This window comes from Pseudorca crassidens, chromosome 19 (assembly GCF_039906515.1).
Source record: "Pseudorca crassidens isolate mPseCra1 chromosome 19, mPseCra1.hap1, whole genome shotgun sequence".
NCBI lineage: Eukaryota > Metazoa > Chordata > Mammalia > Artiodactyla > Delphinidae > Pseudorca > Pseudorca crassidens.
Window position 1 is genome coordinate 3,700,828 of NC_090314.1, and position 25,439 is coordinate 3,726,266.

At 63.8% G+C, this 25,439-nt stretch overlaps 1 protein-coding gene and 2 long non-coding RNA genes across 13 annotated transcripts in view; 1 reads left to right on the forward strand and 2 right to left on the reverse strand.

The window, feature by feature from the left end:
- Positions 1 to 25,439, forward strand: part of RAI1 (retinoic acid induced 1) — a 105,844-nt gene that overhangs the window by 75,261 nt on the left and 5,144 nt on the right. For 7 of the 10 annotated variants that reach the window (XM_067717497.1, XM_067717496.1, XM_067717494.1 and 4 more), the window contains one exon: positions 16,378 to 21,889. In XM_067717497.1, the coding sequence (XP_067573598.1) occupies positions 16,394 to 21,889 (5,496 nt within the window). In that variant the 5' untranslated portion in view covers positions 16,378 to 16,393. Of the gene's footprint in view, positions 1 to 5,720; positions 5,826 to 14,817; positions 15,912 to 16,377; positions 21,890 to 25,439 lie in introns of those variants that run through there. The other 3 variants (XM_067717501.1, XM_067717499.1, XM_067717500.1) reach the window with 3 other exon arrangements.
- LOC137213107 (uncharacterized) lies at positions 281 to 7,127 on the reverse strand. Its single transcript, XR_010937788.1, has 3 exons — positions 6,989 to 7,127; positions 2,017 to 2,167; positions 281 to 368 (listed from the first exon to the last, which is right to left on the reverse strand). It is a non-coding gene; the product is annotated as an uncharacterized lncRNA (long non-coding RNA).
- LOC137213106 (uncharacterized) lies at positions 9,256 to 25,269 on the reverse strand. 2 transcript variants are annotated; one of them, XR_010937787.1, is made up of 5 exons: positions 24,589 to 25,269; positions 23,225 to 23,404; positions 22,181 to 22,255; positions 11,201 to 11,394; positions 9,256 to 10,872 (listed from the first exon to the last, which is right to left on the reverse strand). It is a non-coding gene; the product is annotated as an uncharacterized lncRNA (long non-coding RNA). The 2 variants fall into 2 exon arrangements; XR_010937786.1 differs by having other exon boundaries at positions 9,256 to 11,394.

A 25,439-nucleotide genomic window follows, 5' to 3' on the forward strand; every position in this document is an offset into this window, starting at 1 on the left:
TGCCCCTCACAAGCTGTGCGACTCTGGACAAGTGCCCTAACCTCTCTGTGCCTCTGTTGCCTCATCTGTAAGAGGAGTTAAAAATACGTTGACTGCTTCCTAGAACAGGGCTCTGCACACGTAAGCATCATGTTAGAATTAGCTACGAGGGTGATGATGACAAAGCACTTTTATGTCCGTTTTCTCATTGGGTCTTTGCTCAACCCTGTGAGGTGGGCACTTATCACTTGCCCTGTCTTACGAGCGAGGAAATGGAAGCCCAGAGAGGTGGGGTGACTCCCCTGAGGTCACACAGTGAGTCAGCGGCAACCTTGGGCACTCGATGCTCTTTCCAAAGACATGGGAGGCTCTGGTCTGGAAAAAACAGCCTAGAGAAGGGCGGACACAGAGGCCTTTCTGAGACCTTTCCATGGGCCTGGGGCTGCAGGGGCTTCCAGCCAGCCGGCCAAGTCTGTTCTGCCCAACGTGCCAGCTTGGGAACCCAGACGGCCGGGCCCTGCTCCGGCTGGCCACTGCCCGCCGGGCCTCTGCCGGCATGGCAGGCACCGCTGCTCTTGTCACCCCGAGGAGCTCCCCACCTTCTTGGCCCCAGCTCTGTAGCCAGCACTAGGACCAGTCAGGGATTTTCCTGAACTTTCCCTCTGTTACATAAAATTATAGAAATGTTTACCTTTCAGAAGTGGCAGTTTGCTTGTTGGGCCCTGCTCTGCCAGGCCCTGTCCCTTGACACATCGCCCTCTGAGGGACGGACCCCCACTCTTCCTCACAGCCGGGGAAACAGAGGCCCAGCCCCACGGCACACGGGTGGCTCAGCCGGGAACTGGCCCAGCGTTCCTGGACTGGGTCCCCATGAGCCATGCCCTCACAGCCCACAGTCGCAGGGCCCCCGGAGCCAGAGTGGCCTTTGCCTCTAAGTGTTTTGATGATCGAAGGGAAGCGCGGTGCTGGGAGAAATGGAGTGGGAAGTTCGGTGACCCACTGACCAGGAGCGGCCCCCGTGAGCCCCGGGCCCCGTTTATAAGGGCCCTGGTGGCGGCAGCTGCCTCCGCAGCTCAGGGCTTGACCCAGTCCTGGCTTGTGTGTCCCCAAGGCCGTGCACCAGGAAGCGGGAGGACGTGGCCTCTATGGGGGTTCAGGTGGGACCTCGGTTTTCTCATCTGTAGGATGAGGGGATGACCCCTCTGCTGTCCACTTCAGGATGTGGACATCGGCTGCTGGGTTCCTCCCCTCCTGCTGCTGGCCCCTGGGCTTCTGCAGTCCAGCAGCTGGAAAGCGGCCATGCCAGGTGGGAGCCCGACACCAGGCTGCTCTCCAGCCATCCTGCAGAGCCAGCCCGGAGAGCAGATATGTATCCATAGCATAAGTTTTAAATTCTCTCTCGCTCTTTTTTTTTTTTGGCTGCTTCGGGTCTTAGTTGCGGCACGCAGGATCTTTCGTTGCGGCGCGTGGGCTTAGTTGCCCCACGGCATGTGGGATCTTAGTTCCCTGACCAGGGCTGTAACCCGTGTCCCCCTGCATTGGAAGGCGGATTCTTGACCACTGGACCACCAGGGAAGTCCCAAGTTTTAAATTCTTAAGTTGGTGTCACGTGCTAACGGTAAAAAAAGAAAACTCGAATCCACTCTCCTCTTTCGTACAAATGGGGCATCTCTGCACACTTTCTACGCTGCGCTTTTCTCGCCCGACTTGAAGGCGGCACCCTATTCACACACGAAGCCCTTCCTCACTCGTATCCACTGTATGGAATTCCCCACGTGTGTTTCCCTCAGCCCCTTCACAGGGACATTTAGGGGATCTCCGGTCTTTGGCCTTTACAAACGATGCTGCAGTTAACCTGTGCAGATGACTCTGGGCCTGGCTGTAGGCAGGACTGCTGGGTCAGGAGGCACGTCTAGCTTCCATTTGGGTCCAGATTGCCAAAAAGCTCTCTAAGAGACCGTACCAGCTTACCCACACATCCCTAACTAGAGCAGGGGCAGCTGCTGGCCAGGGGAGATGCAGACGCCGCATGCATACCTGTGCTGGTGGGGCCGAAACAGGTGGTTTCCCCAGAAGAAATCCTCCAAGGTCTGGCGCGTCTGGGGGCCAGGCCGGGGAGAGCCAGAGTCCAGCCCCTGGAGGCCTGTTCCCTCCTGCGGGGTATGGTCTCTGGGCTCAGTGCTGTCATCTGTGAAACAAGAACGATCATGCGACCCAGCCCGCGGGACTGGCGTGAGGATGAAGTTTGTTGGTGAAAGTGCTTATTAGGTCAGCGCCGGGCCCGTGGGGCGGTGAGAACAGTGTGGGTGAGCCCTGTACTCCCAGGACTGCAGCCCCTGGGGTCTATGCTGGGGTCCAGATATCTTGGCCCCTCAGAAGGGGTCAGGGAAGGGGAGAGTGTTCAGGAACCATCAGGGGAAAGGGTGGAATCAGGCCTGGACTTGAAGTGACAGTGGGTTCAGCAGCGTGAGCTGCCCTTTCATCGCTGCGTCGCTGCCAGGAAACAGGGCTGAATTCAGAGTCCCGGGCTTGCCCAGGCCGCTGCAGGACCCCGGCTCTGAGACAGAGGGCTCGGGAACGCCGAGCCACAGCCTGGTCCCTGGTCCTGGACGGCCCTCCTCGGACAGGACGGGACCCGGAGCCCCTGGCTGAGCCCAGCCTCCCGGCCTCCCAGGCCGGCAGACACACTCGCCTGGGAGCTTGTTAGAATCACTCTGGACCCAGCTCAGCAGACGCCATCTCGCTCAGACACGCCCTGCAGCGTAGGACACACATGGGGACTCCAGCCAGGAAACAGTCCGTGGGCAGACCTTAACCCTCAGTCCCGGAGGCCCTCCCCGGGCCCTTCCCGAGGACCCGCTCTGGCCCCCCACTTTGCTCCCCGGGAGGTGGAGGTAGAGCAAGGTCCGGCCCTCGCCCCGTGGATGGCGCTGGGGCGCTGGAAGCTGCTGCCCCTCGTGAAACCTCCACCGGGCACCAAGCACAGCGTCTCCGCCAGCCTTGCGGCCCGCCCCCCCCATCCGTGTGGGGTCAGAGCAGCTCCAGCTGAGGAGCCTGAGGCTCAGAGAGGTGAAGTGAGCTGCCCAAGGCCACCAGCAGACAGTGTGCAGAGCTGTGCGGCATCAGGGCCTAGGTATTGAGAGTCAGGGTGGGGATGGAGCGGGGGCAGGCGCCCCAAGGCCACACAGCCAGCCGCCTGTGAGCCATCACCATTGGCTGGCCTGGCCAGCGTGAATGTGACATCTCGCTGGCGCTCTGGTCTGGCCTCGGGAGGCGACTGCCACTCTTCCACCGCAGAGCCAGCCAGGAGGGATTCTGCTGCAGCTTTCCAGAACCAGGCTCTCTGGGTCGGGCCGAGTTAGCTGTGTATAGCTGGGAGAGGCACTTTCCCCCAGATGCTGAGGGACCCGGAAGCTGGGGTGGGGAGGGAGGTCTGGAAGGGTCTGGTTTAGTTGGAGGTGAGGCCCGAGGGGGCTGGGCCTGGGAAGAGGGAAACAGCCTTTAGCTGCAACCAGCGTGCAGAAAACGGGCAGAAAGTATGAGAAAAACAGAGTGCTGTTCAGAACGGCTGGATGCTGGACTCAGATAGCTGCCCTCACCTCATTTCTACCCTCCAGCACCTCCACGTTTCAGGGCTGTGTGGAGGAAAGTCAGCCAGGACGAGGCGGCAGCCGAAAACCAAAGGCAAATATTTTCCATCCTGAGAAGAGCGGTCCCGGGCCACCTCCAGATCAGCGCTGGTGGTGTGCTCTCCCCAAAGGCCAGTGCTTCTGGTCACCAGGCGACGTGTCTGGGGGCGCTGCCCAGGATCCACCCCGACCCTGGGAGAGGGATGTGTGCAGCAGGCCATCCATCCAAGCCACGCCCGGAAATGGAAGCTCCTTTCCCAGCAGAGGGGGCGGCGGGGAAGTCCAGAGCACAAGGTGGCCCCAGCTGTTCATCTGGCAGGGCTCCCCCCACCCAGAAGCCAGTCTGGAGATGGAGACCCCCTTTCATATCAAAATCGGAGCTGTCCGTTGTTTGGGCAACGCAAAGCTGCCAGGCCCTGCATGGAGTTGTAGTGTGTTTGTCGTAACTACAGCTACACACGTGTAAAGAGCAGTGGTACACGGCCTCGTGACGTTTATATTTGGGCGGCAGATGAGGCCCTGCCTGAGCCCATCAGTAGGGCCTGGTGCCTTGGTGGCTGGTTCTGCGGGGGAAGGGGGGGGACGTGGGTGGGGAGAAGGCAGTGTGACTTCTCTACAGCGCTTCACCACACCAAGCCCCCTGCCCCTTCTTTCTCCCAAGAAAACCAGTTTTCTGAAATTTCCGAAGGAGTGAACCAGGGCTTCACTGTCATACTTGCGCCCTGGAACAGGGAGGGCCCCCCCCTCACCCCGCCACGGCCCCTGTCCCGCTCTGCGGCTCAGTCTCCACATCTGTGAAATGAGAGGTCACGTTGCCTCCTAGAAGGGCAGTTTGAGGGTCAGAAGTACAGTCTACGAAGGCCACAGGAGGGGGCCAGGCACGCCGTGCCGCCGCTGCTGTTACACCCACTTCCACCGTCTGAGGGTTACCGAGAACTTCCAAGATCTGAGGGAGGCCCCGGGCCCTGTGTCCAGGCTGGTTGAGGGGAGAAGCCCCTGGAGAACCCCCCTCTGCCCTGCCAGGCCCTGCGTGTGCTCAGGGGGCCCCGCTCTACCCGCAGACTGCCTCCCCTGCAGGCCAGGCTGGGCCTCCCAGCTGGCCCTAGGGTGTCACCAGACCAGCTGTCCTCACATCTGGATTCCACAGGCATCCCCCTGCCTCCACCCCGGCTGGCCAGGCTTCCCTCTCTGCAGCAACCCTGGCCACTGGCTGCTTCCTCGGGGTGGGGGTCTTGGGCTCCCCCACCCTTCAGCTAATCCGGGGAGAAACCTGGCCCCCGTTCCCAGATAGGCCCTTTTCTTTGCTGCCACTGGGCCAGGCAGCTCCCTCTCTTCCCAGCCCCTGCCCTCCAGTCCCCACCTCTGTTCTGCAGCGGTTTTCTCTCGCCCCCCACCTCGTTCAGGAGGGAGGTGGTCGGGGGTGGTCTGTGCCTGGGGGTCTCCAGGATTGGGCCTGAGCAGACTCTGCAAAATGTCAAGTGACTGAGCCAGTGGAAGCCCTCAGGGGTTCCTGGGTTCAGACGGCTCCTCTGGGGCTAAGGACAGGCTGGGGTTTGGATTGGGTGGCCTTTCGGAGAGCAGGGTAATGGGAGTGGACTTGAACTTCCTGTGCCTCAGGCCTCTGAGTTAGGGGTCGGGGTCTGAGCTGCTGGGCCTCCTGGGGAAGGGGCCGGGAGGGAGGGGCGAGGGTGGGCCTGAGGGAGGGCAAGCCCGGGAGGAGGCCTCGGTGCGCCCTGGCCCGGCCGGCGGATCTGACTTGAAGGTGTGGGTGTGCAAGGCCGCTTCTGTGTCAACGGTGTGTGTGTTTGGAGCGGCTTAGGGAGGGGGCTGGAGATGGGGCAGGCGGCGCACCACTTGGCGCCGCCGCTGCCCGAGGGTCCGCGGGTTAGAAGCGCCAGCTTCCTCGATGACTGAAGAAGGGTGGGCGTTAAGGAGAGAAGGGCGAAATCCAGAGGGGGCTCGGCGCCCCGGCCCGGCCGCCCCGCATCTGCGGAGGGAGAGCCGAGCCGCCTCGCCGCCCAGGCGAGCGCGGAGGGAGGCGAGAGGACTAGCGCGCCGGGCTCCCCGCCCCCAGCCCAGCCGGTTCCAATATTTCGCAGAAAGGCACGCGGCTGCTAATCGGTCCTTTCCAGGCTGAGATTCCGCCGCGCTATGCCCGCGCAGAGGCGGGGGCCGCGGGCCGGGGGAGGCGCTCGGAGTCCGGAGCCGCTGAGCGAGGTGAGGAGCCCGCGTCCTCGGCTGCTGGGGGGGCGGGGGGGGGGAGGCGGGCGCGCAAACCCGAGAGGCTGGAATGGAAAGGGGAACAGGTTAAAAATAACCCTCTCCGGCTGGGAAGCTCGCGCGCGCTCTCTCGCCTCGTTCGGTGCCAGAGGACTCCAGGGGAGGTGGCGGCGTTGGGGAGGGCAGAGCGGGATTCCCCCTCCTCGGCGGGCGGGGTGCCCGCCTGCGCGCCGCGGCTGCACGTGTGCGGGGCCGCGCGCCCGAGCCCCCGCGCCCGGCCGGGGCGCCCCCTCCCCGGGACCGGGCGCAGCTGGCGGCGGCGGCCCCGCCCGCAGCCTCGCGCGGCCGAGGGAAGCTTCGCTCCATTATTCATTATTTACGAGCGTTAATCGGTTTGAGGCGCGGGGGTGGGGGCGAGGGCGCGGTGGGGACCGAGGCACCGGGGGCCGGGGTGCGAAGGGGTGGCCGGGCGGCGGCGCCACCGTGAGAAGGGGGGTCTCCGCCTGGGCCGCGGTGCTCGGGGTGCACCTCTCCGCCCGGCTTCTCTTCGCCGGCGCCGGGGCAGCGCGGGGCGCCGGGAGGGGAGTGCGGGCCTTTGATTTTGCACGTCGCCGTCTGTCCTTCGCGTCCTCGCCCTTCCCGGAGCGCGGGGAGGGGGTGCGGGTCGTACGCCCCGCCCTGCGCGCCCCTCGCGGCGGCCGCCGCGTCCCCGACGCGGCCCGGGCCTCATTTATCATCATCTTTGGTCAAGTGGAGTGTGCAAGGAACAGCTGCTTCACTCGGCTGACTTCCGAGGGCGGCTACAGCGGGAATCAGGGAGATGAATGATGGGGGCTGGAGGGGCGCAGCCCCCGGGGTCCCAGCGCGGGCAGGAGAGAGGCGCGCGGCGTCCACCTCGCCTCCGCCTCGTGGCGAGAAGAGCGCCCCTTCCTTGCTCCCGGCGCCTACGATCGCGGGACCGCGGCCGGGGGCGCCCCAGGAGGGGCCCGCGCGCGTCTGGCGGAGCCCGAGGTCGCCGCGACCTTGCTGGGGTCAGCGGGTTGGGCGGCGGAGGCGGCGGCGCGGCGTCTTTGGTGGCGCTTTCCGGATTGGCGCAGAGGCCGGGAAACCGGGCGGGGGCGGGCGGGCGGGGGGAACACAAATAGAAGGTGAAATTTTACCTGCCCCTGAGGGAGTCCTGCGGATTTTCTCCCGGCAGCGGCAGGCGCTCTGCCTTTGTCTTACACGCCTGAAACATCTGTTGCAGGGGGGCGGCGAGGCCGCAGACGCCCCCGCACACCCCGCGCGGCTCCCCATCCTCGTTCCCATCCCCCGCTCGGCCGGCGCCCGGCTCTCGAGCCGCGTTAACCCTGCCGGCGCTGGGGCACACGCCGGCCGCCCGCGCTCCCGCGGTGCGTGGGAGCCGCGAGGGCGGGGGCGGAAGGGTTAACGGCCGAGGCGCAGACCCTAACTGTCAGACCCGGGCCCCGCTTCGTTTCAATTACCCTAAGTAGAGGCTGAATGCGCAATTAACGGAGTCAGCTTGCCAACTGGAAAGCCGGCCCGCTTCCACGTTGAGAATACTCCACCAGCTGACTCGGACTAAGCAATTTCCTTTCCTCACTCCCTTCCTCTCTGTCTCTCCTATAACCCCCTCTCTCTTTTTCTCTCTCCTTAATAATAAAATTATACCAAGCAGTTTGCGGTGTGGCAGGCGGCCAGAAAAGCGTTTCTTTAAACGCCGCCTTCTCACAATTAGGCAGCGAGAGGATTTGACACGCCGTGGCGGCCTGACAGGCCGCTTCCTCCCCTGGGGGCTGGGAGTGGGAGGGGGCGCCGATTCCCCAGCTCCCCCAGGTGGAGGGGGGATGGGAGGGGCTGTCAGCATGCTGCAGAGAGGGAGGGGGTGTCAGAGGCAGGGAAGGGAGGGGAGGTTCCCGCCCGGGCTGAGGAAGGCGGCCGTTCCCTGGCCCCTGGGAAACTGGGTGTCCAGGAAGAGGATCTGGGCCCCCACTTTTGGCCTCCAGCTCAGAGTTCATTTTCTGGTGGACAGAGGGGCCATTCTGGGGCACAGAGCACAGATCTCAGCCCTGCTGGGCCTTCCGGACAAGTCACTGCCCCTCTATGGGCTTCCAGTAACCCTCTGCAAAACGAGGGGGGAGGTTTGACCTCCAATATGCTCTGCAGAAAGTGGCTGCTGGTGGCTCACTGCTCTTAGCGGCTGGCCCTGTTGGCCGGGCGGTAGGGGGGCATGCAGGCACCCCTGTCGGAAACAGGTCGGAGAGCCCACTCCAGCTCCGGCCACAGACCAGTGGGCCTCCCAGAGTGGGGGAGAGTGGCCCTTCCCCGGGAGCAGTGATGCAGGCAGCTGACAAATGGGGGTGACTTTGCAGGATTGCCAGGGGTTGGTACCATGAGGACAGTGGGCATCTGACCATTGGCTGCAGCAGCCAGGCCACCTGAGGTGGGGGAGGGGCGGTAACTGCAGCCACCGCACCTGCTCAGTCCCCCGCCCCACCTCACTCAGGCCGGTCCTCCCATGGGGCGGGCCCCCTCCTTCCAGCCTGCCCTGACCACCTCCTCTCCCGGCCCCCAGAGCCTCGTCTGTGTCTGTCTGCCTCGGGAGGGCTGGAGCCATTGCATTTTCCTGTGTATCCTCAGCGCCCAGGTTGGCCCCTGTGCACACGTAGGCTAAGTGGAGACGGGCTTGACGAGCGAGTGGGCTCGGGCACAGAGGGCTGTGACCCGGGGGCTGTGGAGGGCAGAACATAAGCGCCATCTTCCCTTCCTGGTTGGCTGTTGCGCGTGTCCTGGCCTCCAGGCCTGTCGTCAGGGCTGTGGTGAGGGTCAGGTAACGCACCCTCACCCATCTGTTCATCCACCCACCCATCCAGGCAGCATTTAATAGGCAGCTACTTGGGGCAGTTTCTAGGCTTCGAGCCTAGGACCCAACAGATGAAGCCCCTGCCCTCATCAGGCTGCTTTCCAGTGAGGGATGCACAGGTGAACCGGCTCATTAGACCATTCATTACGTAATTACCACTGATGAGGGCCACCAGGGACCCAGCAACGTGGAAGGTGGGGCGGAGCTCTCAAGGAGGCTACGGGCTCCTCTGTGGGCCTCGGGCCTTCCGCCGCCCAGCCTTTGCAGCCCCCATCGCTCTGGCCCCATGGGACCGCCGCTGCCCAGCGCCGCCCTCCCGCAGGCCCCCAGTGCTTCCCCTTTGGTTCCATCCAGAGCTTAACTGGTTCGTGCTGACCTCAGGGCTTCTCCCAGAGGCCAGGGAGAGTTCGGGGTGGGGGGGCTCCTGCTGTCACTCCCTCACACCAGGCATCCCCCAGGTGCCCAACAAGGCCCTGCCTCACTGGGGCCAAGTGGCATCTGCATTTGACCCCAGGAGCTTGTGAGCAAGTACAGCCCGAAGACCAGTTCTCTTGATCTCCGGGGTGTTAAAGTTTTTACTTGGTTGATAACATTTTTTAAAAAATTTTATTGAAGTCTAGTTGATTTACAATGTCGTATTAATTTCTTTTGTACAGCAAAGTGATTCGATTATACCTATATATATTTTTCATATTCTTTTCCTTTATGGTTTATCAAGGATATGGAGTCTAGTTCCCTGTGCGATACAGTAGGACCTTGTTGTTTATCCATCCTATGTATACTAGTTTGCATCTGCTAATCCCAAACTCCCACTCCATCCCTCCCCCATCTGCACTTACCCTTTGGCAACCACAAGTCTGTTCTCTACGTCTGTGAGTCTGTTTCTGTTTTGTGGACATGTTCATTTGTGTCATACTGTAGATTCCACATATAAGTGATACCGTATGCTGTTCGTCTTTCTCTTTCTTGCTTAGTGTGATCATCTCTAGGTCCCTCCGTGTTGCTGCAGATGGCATTATTTCATTCTTTTTTGTGGCTGAGTAGTATTCCTTTGTGTGCACGTACCGCATCTTCTTTATTTACGTTGTTTCCATGTCTTGGCTATCGTGAATAGCGCCGCTGTGAACACACGGGTGCGTGTGTCTTTTCGAAGTATAGTTTTGTCCGGATACATGCCCAGGAGTGGGCTTGCTGGATCATACGGTAGCTCTATTTTTAGTTTTTTGAGGAACCTCCATACTGTTCGCCATAGTGGCTGCACCAACTTACATTCCCACCAACAGTGCAGGAGGGTTCCCTTTTCTCCACATCCTCTCCAGCACTTGTTATTTGTAGACTTTTTAATGGTGGCCTTTCTGACTGGTGTGAGGTGGTACCTTGTTTTGATTTGCGTTTCTCTAATAACTAGTGACGTTGAGCGTCCTTTCATGTGCCTATTGGCCATCTAGCTGTATGTCTTCTTTGGAGAAATGTCTGTTTAGCTCTTCTGCCCAGATAACATTTTTTAAAGTGAGAGATTCCTCTTTCTATAAAACACGTGGAGGCTGTGGCACCCTGAGCCCCCCTTCCCACCGGCAGCGATGGGCTGGAGCACTTTACCTCCTTTCTCACCCTTCACGGGGGCGTTACCTGCCAGGCCGGAGGGAGATCTTCTTTGTCAAGTGACTGAGGAGGAGCTGTGGCCACAAGCCCCTCACCCCCACCCAAATGTGCTCTGCACCTCCACTCGACCTCGTTCTGGGTATTTGCATAATGTGACATTTTATTTATTTATTTTTCAACAATTAGACTTTGGATTTTATTTATTTATTGGCTGCACCGCGCAGCATGGAGGATCTTACTTAGTTCCCCGACCACGGATCGAACCTGTGCCCCCCTGCAGTGGAGGCGTGGCGTCTTAAGCACTAGACCACCAGGGAAGTCCCACGTGACATTTTTATTTATTTATTATTTTTGGCTGCATTGGGTCTTCGCTGCTGTGCGCGGGCTCTCTCTAGTTGCGGCGCACAGGCTTCTCATTGCAGTGGCTTCTCTTGTTGCAGAGCAGGGGCTCTAGGCACGAGGGCTTCAGGACTTGTGGCTCACGGGCTCTAGAGCGCAGGCTCAGTAGTTGTGGCACACGGGCTTAGATGCTCCGCGGCATGTGGGATCTTCCCGGACCAGGGCGCGAACCCGTGTCCCCTGCATTGGCAGGCGGACTCTTAACCACTGCGCCACCAGGGAAGTCCCCCATGTGACATTTTAAACAATATACATTCAACAAACAGTTATTGTTCAGGGACTTGGGGATATGGCTGTGAACAAAACAGCTCTTGTGGAACTTACTTCCTGAAGAGGAGAGGCCGTAATAAAGCCAGCCAGCCAGCCAGCCAGATGACTTGTTACCTTGGAGAAGTGGGGGGGACGGGGGGGCGGTGGAGTGTGGGTTTCCAACAGTGCTTAAGGGTCGGCCACCTGAGGTGACGTGAGCAAAGGGGAGCCCGGGGGGGCCAGAGGAGCCACGTGGTACCTGAGAATGGCATTCCCAGCAGAGGAAAAGGCGGTGTAAAGGCCCTGAGGCCCCGGGAGGTGCCACACTGACCACCAGCTGGGCACCTTGGTACGTCCTCTTCCCCGGGAAGTCACGGTGGGTGGGGCACGTGGGGTGTCCAGGACAGGACTGGGGTGAGAGGTTAGGCTCGCTCCTTGCCTTCTCTGCCTCCCCTGAAAACCAGCAAACAGATCCTCTGTCACCTGCACTGTGCAGTCACCCGCGAGACCAGCGGGGCATGGGGCAGCTCCCCATGCCAGCCTCTGGACCAGCTCCTTCACCTTGAAACTGGGGGCCGCTGACCCCAGCCCTCTTAGCTGTGTGCATCCAGCATTTTCTTTTCCTCATTTGACAGAGTTGGGGAGTGGTGGATAAAATGACGTAAAAGCAACTACTGTCCACGAGACTGATGGGTGTGGAGCCGATAGCAGGGTGGGCCCCCCACCCGCCAGCCTCCCCCGGAGGGCTCGTGAGTGCCAACAGCTCGGCTGCGCCGAATCCTTGCTGCCCCACACCTCACGGCGGGGAGGGGTCCGGCTGGCCATCTGCCCTCACCCCTTGGGCCGTGGGCCCCTCCGGCTCAGCTGACCCTCACATCCCAGAAACTGCACTATGGGGCAGGGGTGAGGCGGCCGGGCTGAGAGCTCCGCAGGCGGCGCCCGGATGGTGCCCAGGACAGCGGTGATGCCCGGGGCGGGGCAGCGCGTCCTCCTGGTGGGTTGACCCTGAGGGGAGGCTCTCTTTCTGGGGGCTTAGTAGGTCTTGGCTGTCTCCGCCGCTGGGTCCTTGGAAGAGGCAGCGTTGGTGGGCTTCGAGGGGAGGCTTTCCAGACCCCTGGAGAGACCAGAAGCCTCTGCCCCCCCATTCACACGTCCTCCAAAGAGCCCCGGACCTCCCCCTGCCCCGCGGTCCCTAGCCTCAGCTAAGGAGCCCGGCTGTCTTCCTGCTTCTCCCCCTCTCACCCCATAACTTGTCTGAACATTCAGGACCTCCAGCCCTGCAGAGAGGGGTGTGCTGGATCCTTGTGGGGTTCTCCCGTGGGTGCCCGTGAACGAGGATGGTTGTTGCCCACAGAGGGTGGTCTTGAGACGCCGTACTTTGGGGTGGGGGCTGACTTGTTCTTTGGGATTCCTTATGCCTGGGATGGGCCCCCTCTGCCCCAAGCTGACCTCTCCTGGTGCCTGGCCCAGAGGCCTGGGGGCCCTGGGCTCTCTTGTCTTGGGGAGTCCTTGGAAACACCCCCTCCCCCCATTTAGGCCAGGCTCTTGGGATTCAATAGACCCCACAGGATAGCAGTGGGCCTGACTGATCGATCGTTTTCATCAAGGTGTCCTGTTTAGTATTCATCACCCACAGCACATGGGGAGCACAAGGTGGTCCCACCATTCCGTTCCTCCTGGGACACCCCCATCCCCGGCCTCCTGACTCAGGTAACTTTCCCCTCCTTCCTCGTTCCCAGGCCTTGAGTGGGTTGGGTTTTAAAGTTTTTTCCCTGCAGCTGCAAATCAGAAAACCAGGTCGTAAAAGAACCTTGGGTGAGCGAGTGGGATGGCCCCAGGGCCCCCGCTGGGGAACAGAAGCTTCCTCCTCGCCCCTCCCTCCCAGGTCCCTGCGGGAGCTACAGCAGCTCCGGCCCACGCTGGGCCACTTCCCTGACCAGGGCCTGACCCTGGGGGCTAGAGAGGCTGTGGGCCCAGGGAGTTGTCTCTGAGGCTGCCCAGGGCACAGCAGGCAGCCAGGGGCCGCCACTGCCCACTAGTAGATTCCCTACAGTTGGGCAGGGCCCGACCCGGCTTCTGGGGCCACGCAGGTTGCAGAGGGGACCTGGGCACCCCCATTTCCTTATCGTGCCCCAAGGGGCCTTCCTCTAAACTGGGAATTCTTGGCGAGGGCCGTCCATGCCGCTGCGGCATCCGTCACAAGGAGCTGCCCTGTGGGGGGCTCACACTCAGCTCCTCGCCCCTCTGTAAAAGGGCAGAACAGTCAAGGCAGTGAGCGTGCAGACACGGGGTGGGCACGCACCGCGGGCAAGGCTGCCCCTGCCCCCCACCCCAGCGGGTCCCGCAGTGCCTGTGCGGGGACCGCAGAGCCGTGCTCTTTGCCTGAAAACACGGCCGAGCCCTGGTTGCCCTGCTGCCGAAGGCCTTCGGGGGCTGATGGCCTCGTGCCTGGGGCCTGAGGGTGTCTGTGGGGCTCGTCACGCCCCCTTTCACGGCGTGGGGGGCAGGGAGACCCGTCGCTGAGCTAGAGGAGTCCCGGGGCATGGGCGGGCCCTGCGGCCCGGCCCAGCTTTGCGCTGTTTCTGCCTGGGCCAGGGGCCTGGGCAGGCCAGCTCACAGGAGTCGCCACAGAAGCACTGACGGATCTGGAGCTCAGGACTGACTTCCTCCTCCCTTCCTTCTTTCCTCTTTTTCCTTCTTCCTTCCCTCCCAGTTTGGCTAGAACCTGAGATGTGGCCTTGACCAAGTGTCTGGGGGTGGGGGGGGGGGGGGGGGGAGGCGGGTCTGGACCAGGAGTCGTCCTGTGAAGGTATGTTACTGGGTGCCCTCCCCGACCCCCACCCCTTCTCCCTCTAGCAGAACAGAGGCCAGACCCCCAGCCTGCACCCCTCCGCTGCCACCTCTCCTCCCGGGTTCAGAGGTCACCATCTCTCTGCCCAGCGAATCTCTTTCCGCCCCCTCCTGATGCCGCCCACCCCAGCTCTCAGCCTGCCTCTCTCCCGCCTGTCCTTTTCTAGTGCTCTTGAAAACTAATCATAATCATAATAATTAATAACAACAGAGCCTGTGGCAGGCCTGAGGCAGCTCTTAAAGAGGCCGAGCCCCATTTTCTCCCGGCAGAGCTGGCGGGGGCCGGGGACCTGGTGGCTCTGAGAGGTGGCCTTTGCTCCTGGGGTCGGAGGTGGTGCTGGGAGGCAGTTTTGCCTGCCTTCTCCACCAGCCGCTGGGCTTCGCGTGTTTTAATTGAACTGTCTTGTCTTAGAGATAGATGCTTTCACCGCGTCCAGCTGCTCCTGTGCGTTGGAAAACCCGCTGTAATACGGCTCTGCGAAATTCAAAGACGCAGCAGCTGGACTGATTAAACAGGGAAGGGAACATTGGCCAGAGCACTCTTTTTAAATAACGTTTCTGGTAACGCATTTGTAGAGAATGCGAAAAAATATTAAAAAAAAAAAAAAAAGCTGTAGAAATGTTAACGATATCCACAAGACGCTCAGCGCGAAATGAGAGCGATCTGGGTAATAAAAGCCGAAATGTAATTTGTGCGGATATGCGACGCGCAGCCTTCAGAGTGGGCCTCGGTTTGCGAATTCCGGGCTCATCAGCGAGGCCAGGGAGGGCAGAGCGCGGGGACTGCAGAGGACACTGAGCAGAGGCCTCCACCTGCCAGCTCAGGCCTGGGCCAGAGGGAGTGCCCGTGTGCACTGCCCAAGGGCAGAAGGAGCCTCCCCTGCCCCGCCGGCACCCCCCTCCCGGAGCCCCATGGGGGAGGTGCGGGCTGCCCACCTGGCAGGGAGCCGCCCCGGAACCAACGCTGGGTCACAGCAGGCACCTCCTGTCGTGTTTGATTGCAGCTACCGGGATGGACTAAACTGGGTCAGAAGGGGGTCTCCTCCGTGTCGGGGCGCCTGTGATGAGCCAGGGAGAGTACATGGCATGGGGCTGTGACACGTCCTGTGGGCAGGGGCTGAGCCCTCTCCAGGGTCACGCGCTTCAGTCCCTGAGTCCGGGCAGCCGACTGCCAAGGGCAGGGAGGTTGGCCTGGGCTGTGCTGACAGGGTTTCTGGGGTTGCCCAGCCGCCCCAGGCTTGACCCCTCCCTGGTCAGCACCCCGCCCCACCCCCCGGCCACCGCATGAGGAGAGCATGGAGGTGGGATCTGGGTGAAGAAGGGGTGAGCTGCACCTCTTGGGGGAGGTGTGCCTGTCCCCCACCCCGTTCTCTGTGCTCCCCCCGCAGAGCCCTGGAGGCTCGTAGCCCATAGCGAGCCACCCCTTCCTCTTTGGGGTTGGGAACGGGCACTGCGAGGTTCCCTGTGCCCTCCTGGGGGCCTGGGCTGTGCAGGCGAGCATGGTGTGTGTAAACGCCGTGCCCAGGGGCGCAGGCTACCGCCAGCCCTCGCCATGAGGACTCCTGAGCCTGGGGCATCCTTACTCCTTCCTCCCTCCTCCGAGGGTCTTGGGTGGCGGCAGGACCACCATTAGCCTGGACGCTGCAGCTGGCCTGTTATGTGAATCCAGTTGTTCTGCCCTGAAGGCCCCCCCACCCCCACTCCAGGGTCACTTCCTGACCCCCGATCCTGCTTTGGGGCAGGTCGGACCCTGTGCGCGCCGGCCCCTAAAATCATAAACAGATGGGCTCTCGGCCTGGCCCTGACCCCGTGCAGGCCCCGCCCACCCAGGAGGCCCAGGGCTGCCTCTCACGTGGAGGGACCGCAGCCCTGTCCCCCATCAGCATGTGCTGCCTCTCTCCGGGCCACGTAATCTGTTTACGTGCCTACGGTATGAAAAACAGGAGGCAGGTGCCGCCGTCCTGCGTTCCTGGGAGTCGAGGAGGGGACATTTTATGCCTGCAGTGGCTCGGCAGCCCCTAATCAGCGTCTGCTGGAAGGAACAGACAGATTCCAGATGGCATGGCAGTGATGGAGGAGGTGTGTGTGTGTGTGTGCGCGTGCGCGCACGCCAGGCCTCGGTGAGTGGCTTCTGGGGCAGGGCAAGCTGTCCCCAGCCCCCCGCACGCTGGGTCACGCCTGAACACTGCTGCACTGGGGCTAGCTTACCGGATCCAGCAGCCCCAGGGGACAGGGGAGCGGGAATTGCCCTGCTAAGTGATTCTGAAATGGCAGGGAAGGGCTGTGGAGGAGGGAGGGGGGAGCCGGCTGGGGGAGGGGGCAGCTCCCCAGTGACCTGGCGCTGGGCAGCCGGGGCGCACCTCCCTCCTCGGTGGCCTCCCTGTACCCATCCCTGTCGGAGCGGGAATTACAGAGCACACGTCCCTGACACAGAAGTTGTCAATATGTGCACAGCTGGTGGGGAGGCTGCGGGAGAGGGCAGGGCCAGGAGGGGGGCCGGCTCTCCGAGGGAGAGGAAATGGCTCGTCTGAATCGCTCTCCCTCTGCCCCTCCCCGCCCTCCCTCTCGCCCTTTCTCTTTTCACAGATAACCAGCCCGAGTCATGCAGTCTTTTCGAGAAAGGTGTGGTTTCCATGGCAAACAACAGACCTACCAGCAGACCTCACAGGAGACATCTCGCCTGGAGAATTACCGGCAGCCGAGTCAGGCTGGGCTGAGCTGCGACCGGCAGCGTCTGCTGACCAAGGACTATTACGGCCCGCAGCCCTTCCCCAGCTACGAGGGCGGCGCCGGCACGCCCGCCACGGCGGCGCGCGCCAGCAAAGGCCTGTCCTCTCCGCAGGCCCCGCAGGGGAGGCCGTCCTTCGCGGGCTACGCCGTCCAGGACGGCAGCCCCTACCCCGGCCGCTACTCGGGGGAGGAGGGCCTGCAGGCCTGGGGGGCGCCACAGCCACCACCCCCGCAGCCGCAACCCCTGCCAGGGGCGGTGGGCAAATATGACGAGAACCTGATGAAGAAGACAGCAGCGCCCCCCGCCCGGCAGTACCCAGAGCAGGGCGCCCAGCTGCCCTTTCGGACTCACACCCTCCACGTCCAGCAGCAGCTGTCGCAGCCCCTGGCTTACCCCAAGCTCCAAAGGCAGAAACCCCAGAACGACCTCGCCTCGCCCCTGCCCTTCCCCCCGGGCAGCCACTTCCCCCAGCAGTCCCAGTCCTTCCCCGTCTCCTCCACCTACTCCTCCACCGGCCAGGGTGGCGGGCAGGGGGCCCACTCCTACAAGAGCTGCACGGCCCCGTCCACCCAGCCCCACGACAGGCCGCTGACCGCCAACGCCGGCCTGGCCCCAGGCCAGCGGGTCCCGAGCCTTCACGCCTACCAGCCTGGGCGCCTCAGCTACGAGCCACAGAAGCAGCAGCAGCAGCAAGCCCTCCAGAGCCGCCACCACGCCCAGGAGACCCTCCACTACCAGAGCCTCACCAAGTACCAACACTACGGGCAGCAGGGCCCCGGCTACTGCCAGCCGGACGCGGCCGTCAGGACCCCGGAGCAGTACTACCAGACCTTCAGCCCCGGCTCCAGCCACTCGCCCGCCCGCTCCGTGGGCCGCTCCCCTTCCTACAGCTCCACCCCGTCGCCGCTGATGCCCAACCTGGAGAACTTTCCCTACAACCAGCAGCCGCTTGGCCCTGGAGCCTTCCCCGCCGGTCTCGCGGACCACAGCCACTTCCTGCCCCTGCTCAACCCCTCCCCGACGGACGCCGCCGGCTCCGTGGACGCCCAGGCCGCCAACTGCAAGGCCCTGCAGAAGGACAAGCTTCCCGAGAGCCTGCTGTCAGACCTGAGCCTGCACAGCCTCACGGCGCTGACCTCGCAGGTGGAGAACATCTCCAACACCGTGCAGCAGCTGCTGCTCTCCAAGGCGGCCATGCCCCAGAAGAAGGGCGTCAAGAGCCTGGCGGCCCGGACCCCGGAGCAGCACAAGAGCCAGCACTGCAGCCCCGAGGGCAGCGGCTACTCGGCCGAGCCGGCAGGCACACCGCTGTCGGAGCCGCTGAGCAGCACCCCGCAGTCCACGCACGCCGAGCCGCCCGAGGCCGACTACCTGAGCGGCTCCGAGGACCCGCTGGAGCGCAGCTTCCTCTACTGCAGCCAGGCCCGCGGCAGCCCCGCCAGGGTCCACGGCAGCTCCAAGGCCAAGCCCGAGTCCGTGTCCACCTGCTCTGTGACTTCGCCCGACGACATGTCCACCAAGTCCGATGACTCCTTCCAGAGCCTGCACGGCAGCCTGCCGCTCGACAGCTTCTCCAAGCTTGTGGCTGGAGAGCGGGACTGCCCGCGCCTGCTGCTCAGCGCCCTGGCACAGGAGGACCTGGCCTCCGAGATCCTGGGGCTGCAGGAGGCCATCAGCGAGAAGGCCGACAAGGTCTGGGCCGAGGCGCCCGGCCTGGCCAAGGACACCGGCAAGCCGCCCTTCTCGCTGGAGAACCACAGCGCCTGCTTGGACCCCATGGCCAAGGGTGCGTGGCCGCGGCCGGGGGAGCAGGACGCCCTGCCCGAGACCCTACAGCTGGAGAAGGGCGGCGGCACCAAGGACTTCGGCCCGGGGCTGTTCGAAGATCCCTCCGTGGGCTTCGCCACCCCTGACCCCAAGAAGACAACTGGTCCCCTCTCCTTTGGTGCCAAGCCCACGCTGGGGGCCGCCGCCTCGGACCCCGCCACGGCGGCTTTCGACTGCTTCCCAGACACGACTGCCGCCAGCTCGGCGGACAGCGCCAACCCCTTCGCTTGGCCCGAGGAGAACCTGGGGGACGCCTGTCCCCGGTGGGGGCTGCACCCCGGCGAGCTCGCCAAGGGCCTGGAGCAGGGCGGGAAGGCCGCCGACAGCGTTGGCCAGGAGGACGCCCGCGAGGCTTCGGCCTGCCTGGGCTTCCAGGAGGAGCAGCCCTCGGCGGAGAAGGCCGTGGTGCCCCGGGACTCCCAGCAGGAGGAGGGGGGAGGGGTGAAGGAGGAGGCGGGTGGGCTGCTGCAGTGTCCCGAGGTGGGCAAGGCCGACCGGTGGCTGGAGGACAGCCGGCACTGCTGCTCCGCCGCTGACTTCGGAGACCTCCCGTTGCTGCCGCCCGCCGGCAGGAAGGGGGACTTGGAGGCGGAGGAGTACTCGTCTCTGTGCGAGCTCCTGGGCAGCCCCGAGCAGAGGCCGGGCCTGCAGGACCCGCTGTCGCCCAAGGCCCCGCTGCTGTGTGGCAAGGAGGAGGTGGAGGAGGTGCTGGACCCCAAGGCCGGCTGGGGCTCCCCGTGTGCCCTGTCTGGCGAGTCCGTCATCTTGCTGGGCCCCACCGTGGGCACCGAGTCCAAGGTGCAGAGCTGGTTCGAGTCCTCCCTCTCCCACATGAAGCCAGGGGAAGAGGGGCCCGAGGGGGCGCTGGCCCCAGGGGATTCCACCACCCTGGCCCCGGAAGCCTCCCTGACCCAGAAGCCGAACAAGCCTGCTGTGCCCGAGGCGCCCATCGCCAAGAAGGAGCCTGTGCCTCGCGGCAAAAGCTTACGGAGCCGGCGGGTGCACCGGGGGCTGCCCGAGGCCGAGGATTCCCCGTGCAGGGCGCCGGCGCTGCCCAAAGACCTGCTGCTCCCTGAATCGTGCACGGGGCCCCCCCAGGGACAGATGGAAGGGGCGGGGGCCCCAGGCCGGGGGACCTCGGAAGGGCTCCCCAGGATGTGCACCCGCTCCTTCACGGCCCTGAGTGAGCCCCGCACGCCCGGACCCCCGGGCCTTCCCACCACCCCTGCCCCCCCAGACAAGCTGGGGGGCAAGCAGCGAGCTGCCTTCAAGTCGGGCAAGCGGGTGGGGAAGCCCTCCCCCAAGGCCGCATCCAGCCCCAGCAACCCGGCCGCCCTGCCCGTGGCCTCCGACAGCAGTCCCATGGGCTCCAAGACCAAGGAGACAGACTCGCCGGATGCACCAGGCAAAGACCAGCGCTCCATGATCCTCCGGTCCCGCACCAGGACCCAGGAGGCCTTCCACTGCAAGCGGCGGCGGGCCTCGGAGAGCCGGCTCCCCAACTGCCGCGCCGCCAAGAAGCTCCTCGCCAACAACCACCTGCCCGCCACGTTCAAGGTCGCCGGTAGCCCCCAGAAGGAGGGCAGGGCGGGCCAGCGGGCAAGGGTCCCCAAGCCTGGTGCAGGCGGCAAGCTCTCCGATCGGCCCCTCCACACCCTCAAGAGGAAGTCGGCCTTCATGGCGCCTGTCCCCACCAAGAAGCGCAACCTGGTCTTACGCAGCGGCAGCACCAGCGGGGACACGAAGGAGGAGGGGGCCGAGGGCCCTCCCACCCTCTTCAAGAGGATGACGTCTCCCAAGAAGGCCAAGCCCACCAAGGGCAACGGTGAGCCCACGGCAAAGCTGCCGCCCCCGGAGACCCCTGACGCCAGCCTGAAGCTGGCCTCACGGGCGTCCGTCCAGGGGGCCATGAAGACCAAGGTGCTGCCCCCCCGGAAAGGCCGGGGCCTGAAGCTGGAGGCCATCGTGCAGAAGATCACCTCGCCCAGCCTGAAAAAGTTCGCGTGCAGAGCCCCAGGGGCCCCTCCCGGGAATCCTCTGAGCCCATCCCTCCCCGAGAAGGACCGCGGGCTCAAGAGCGCAGGGGGCAGCCCGCTGGGGGCAGAAGAAGGTCTCTTAAACATGAGCACTGGGCAGAAGTTCCCAGCAGCCTTGGGGGCCGATCCGTTATGCAGAAATCCGACCAACAGATCCTTAAAAGGCAAACTCGTGAACAATAAGAAACTGTCCTCCACCGACGGTTTCAAAACTGAGGCCTTCACATCCCCAGAGGCCCTACTGCCCGGGGGCACTGCCCTGGCACCTAAGAAGAGAAGCCGGAAAGGCAGGGCTGGAGCCCTCGGACTCCCCAAAGGCTCCCTGGAGAAGAGGCCTCATCTCGGCCCAGCTCTGCTCCTGACGGCCAGCAGCACGCAGGGGGGCAGCGAGGACAGCCCTGGCGGAGGAGGCAAGAAGCCAAAGACGGAGGAGCTGGGGCTGGCCTCCCAGCCCCCTGAGGGCCGGCCCTGCCAGCCCCAGGTGAGGGCACAGAAGCAGCCTGGCCACGCCAACTACAGCAGCTATTCCAAGCGGAAGCGCCTGACGCGGGGCCGGGCCAAGAACGCCACCACCTCACCCTGTAAGGGGCGTGCCAAGCGGCGGCGGCAGCAGCAGGTGCTGCCCCTGGATCCCGCAGAGCCTGAAATCCGCCTCAAATACATTTCCTCCTGCAAGCGGCTGCGAGCAGACAGCCGCACCCCCGCCTTCTCACCCTTCGTGCGGGTGGAGAAGCGGGATGCGTTCACCACCGTATGCACTGTTGTCAACTCCCCCGGAGACGAGCCCAAGCCCCACAGGAAGCCTTCCTCCTCTTCATCCTCTTGCTCCTCCTCCCTGGACGCGGCCGGGGCCTCCCTAGCCACATTCCCTGGAGGCTCCGTCCTGCAGCCTCGGCCCTCCCTGCCCCTCTCCTCCACCATGCATCTGGGGCCCGTGGTCTCCAAGGCCCTGAGTACCTCTTGCCTTGTTTGCTGCCTCTGCCAAAACCCAGCCAACTTCAAGGACCTCGGGGACCTCTGTGGGCCCTACTACCCCGGACACTGCCTCCCCAAAAAGAAGCCAAAACTCAAGGAGAAGGTGCGGCCAGAGAGCACCTGCGAGGAGGCCTCGCTGCCTCTTGAGAGGACACTCAAAGGCCTCGAGTGCCCAGCTGCCGCTGCCGCCACCACCACCACCACCACCACCACCACCGGGAAGCCCCCCAGGCCTGACGGCCCAGCCGATCCAGCCAAGCAGGGCTCCCTGCGCACCAGCGCCCGGGGCCTGTCCCGGCGGCTGCAGAGTTGCTACTGCTGTGACGGTCGGGGGGAAGGTGGTGAAGAGACAGCCCCAGCTGACAGGAGCCGCAAGCACGAGTGCAGCAAGGAGCCGCCGGCAGAGCCTGGCGGGGACGCACAGGAGCACTGGGTGCACGAGGCCTGCGCCGTGTGGACGGGCGGGGTCTACCTGGTGGCCGGGAAGCTCTTTGGGCTGCAGGAGGCCATGAAGGTGGCCATGGACATGGTAAGAGGCCAGCCCAGCCGGTGGGGACCTCGGGTTCTGCAGGCAGGCAGGCCATCTCTCTAATGCTACAATCTGGCCCAAACACACCACAATCACAAATGAATACGCGGGGAGCCTAGCCACAACATGGAGGCACGCTCCAGGCTGAGGCAGGACACATCTGCCCAGCCCTGCCCCAGACCTCCCACTGTGGCCCCTTACTGCCTGCTCAGCCCTGTACCCACCACGCACGCACTCGGCCCCTTCCGGCTGCAGCACGCCCCCACCCAAGCCCCCAAGCACCCTGCTCACCTCATCAGCTGAGATGCTCAGGCCCCAGAACTGCACGTCAGGGGGTTGCCTCCGTGGCCTCAGGTGCAGCGGGACCTGCGGGGGAAGAGCCTCTCCAGCACCAGGTGGCTGGACTGTGAGCCCTTAGGGGCAGGTGGTCCAGGAACCTTTCCTGCGAGGCCCTAAAACGTCCCCTGAGGAACACAGTCGCTGAGGGCTTGGTTTAGGTCCCAGCGCTGCCCCTTGCTGTGTGTCTCCAAGAATATAACCTAACCTCTCTGTGCCTCCGTTTCCTTATCTCTAAAGTGGGCATGATAGTCCCCTGTGGAGGGGCCCTGAGGATTATGTGAGTTCACACCCATAAAGCTATTACAGCCATGCCTGGCCCGTCCACGTGCTCCGTGACTATCTCCTGGGGCCAGTGACAGTGGCAGCCACCTGGATGACACTAGCATGTTGTCTCAGCAGTGTGACCATTACTCCGATCACCGAGGGGACCCCCGATCCCCTCACTCCCGGGGATGGGGTGGGACTCGGCACTCTCACCTGCAGCCTGTGCTCCTGCCCCCCTCCCCAGCCCTCGGGGCCCCACCGCCCTGTGCCCACCCCACCTGCCCACCTGTTCCCTCTGGGTACCCCCACCCCGGCACCAGCCACGCGGACAGCCCTATGCTGGGCAGGGGGGCGCTACTGGGCTGCCCACACCTCCCTGTTTCCGGCGCCTGACCCTGTCCGTGCGGGGTCCTCTAGCCCGACAGCAGCCCCAAGACCTGGAGCCCTCACCCTTCCTGCCTCCGGTCTCCTCCCCTCCCTCCTGTGTGTCTGCTTCTCTCCCTCCTCACTGCCTCCTTCCCAGCAGCCCTGAAATAGGTTCAGGTGTCTCCCGCCATTAAAAGATAATACCAAACGCTCCGATCACCAGGCCAGCTAGCGGCCACCTGTGGCCTCCTGAAAGTCTCCCCGGCTTGCTCCGCCCCACTGGGCTGCGCTGCTTCTGCACCTTGTCCAAGCACAGGGGCCAACCCCCCTTTCCCAGGTCACCTGTTCCAGGCGCTTTGGTCTCACCTCACTGCACCAACCTCCTGTTGGCCTGGGGAGGAAGCCGGGGGGCCAAGTGGCCTTGCGGTTTCCTGGCATCACGCGGCTGTTACGTCACAGAGCCGGAGCTTGGCCCGGTCACCCCATCTCTGCCCGCTGTGCCATCCTCCAGTAATGGTCCAGCGGCCTCCCACCCTGGGAGCATCCCTGGGAAGGTCAGAACAGGGGTGGTCACCGGCCGCCCTGCCAGAGAGGAGGTCCCGGGCCAGGCGGAGCTCATTAAAGCAGCGCCCGCACCTGGAGGACACCCTGCCTGCAAAGACGGGCGGGGTCTGGGGTTTCCCAGGTCATAGTTCAGCCCCCTGCCCACTGACAAGCCCAGACCTCCGTGGGCCGCCCGTCCCCCCAAGACCCTTTCTGCCTCGGAGCTCCGTGGTAGCGCGCAGCCTTGGCGTCGGGCAGACCCCGGTTCCAATCCCAGCTCTGCCCCAAGAGCCAGTCTGTGACCCCAGCAAGTCACCGTCCTCTGTGAGCCTCGGGGCGCCGAAGCCTGTCAGCAGGGTGGGGCTGCGGGGACAGCCGGACCCCGGCCTTCACACCCATCAGCGCCCTGGCTCTGCGGGAACAGAACTTCTGCACAGGCCCGGGGGCACCCCTCTTCCTTCTGTGTCCCTTCCTGGGGGCCCCTACACACCTACCCGCCCTGAGCCGTGCTGTGCCCACCTCCAGGGACCTCAGTTTCCTAGTCTGCCCAGAGGCTGCCTCTCCCCACAAACTCCCAGGCCCCCCATCACCCACCCAGGAGAACAGCTCAGAACGTGGGCGCTGGGGTCGGAAGGGCCCGAGGCCTCTCCGTACCTCCATTTCTCCACATCTAAGATGCCTGTCTCAAGGGTTTGGGGGCCTCAGTGCAGGCGGGGTGGCATGAGGCCGTCACCAGAGGAGCCCACTGTCGCTGTTTAGCCATGAAGGGCCACTTGGGCCCGGTCTGGGGGCCCACTCCTGCTCCGTCACACCTTCGCCACAGAGCCCTAGGAGGCTCAGTCCTGAGCAGAAGGAGACTGCCGTCCCGAGGCAATGGATGTTCCAGACCGACCCCCAGCCCCCACCCCAGCTCGGCTCCAGGACGCGCATGCCCAGGCACTTCTCAGGCTAGGCCCAGGGAGGGCGTGAGAAGACTCATTCCTGGCCTCCCACCTGCTGGGTGTGGGGTCCCCATCAGTCCCTGGCATGGGAAGGAGCCCACCCCTGCCCCCCACCCCGAGCAGTGAGGCACCATGACCGCCAGCCTGTGCTCCAGCGGGGTTGCTGGGCTCAAAGCCCGTCTAGCTGCTCTTGAGCTGTGTGCCCTTGGGCAAGTTACTCGGCTTTTCTGAGCTCTCATCCCTCACCTGTATAAAATAAAGCGATGCTGATGCCATCGGGGTGTTCTCAGGAGGCGGCCTCCACGTGTGCCTGGTGTGTCACGAACTGCAGTTACTGGTTTCAGTGGCTTAGCCTCCGCGCGGGGGCCTGCCCCCTCCCCCTCCCAAACCTCACTCCCCTGCTGCACAGGGGGTCTGCAGGATCTGGGGACCAGCCTGTCCCTCCCCAGGCCTCAGGTTTTGCTTCCAAGGGGCTTCCTGGCATCGCCATCCTGTCCTGGCACGTCCCCCTGCAGGCAGCTGGGCCCAACCTGGGGCAGCCCCCAAGCTCAGACCACGGTTTTGGCTTTTGAGAGGCCGAGTGGGCCAGCTGCCGTGCCGGCCGGCGTAGGGTTTACATGAACCCCGCGTTCAGGCAGTGGCTGTTTCCTCCTCGTGGGTCCTGGGCAGGGTGAGCAGCCTCTCTGAGTAGAGCACCGACTCGGTCCAGTGCTTGTTCTGACCCCGGAAAGGGTAGGAAATGATACTTACCACCTCCGCCTGGAGCGGGGGCCTCAGCTTCACTGTCTGTGAAGTGGCGTCCGTGAAGCTGCCCACCCGGAGGCTGTGGGGAGGAGCTGGCGGGCGAGGGCACAGCCGGGCGGTGACTGGCCCTGTGCGTTGTCGTCCGCTGGGCACACGGAGTTGCTCATTTCATCTTCACGACTGTCCCGTAAGGCAGGCGCCGTCCCCCCGTATGGAGGAGGCGGGAGGAGCGGAGTTGCTTGGCTGAGGTCGCGCGGTGCACAGGGGCTGAGCCGGGGCTCGCCTGGGCCTGCGGGACGCCGAGGCTTATCCACAAGATGGTTGCTTTCCCGCCCTGAGAGCTCCCCCCGCCC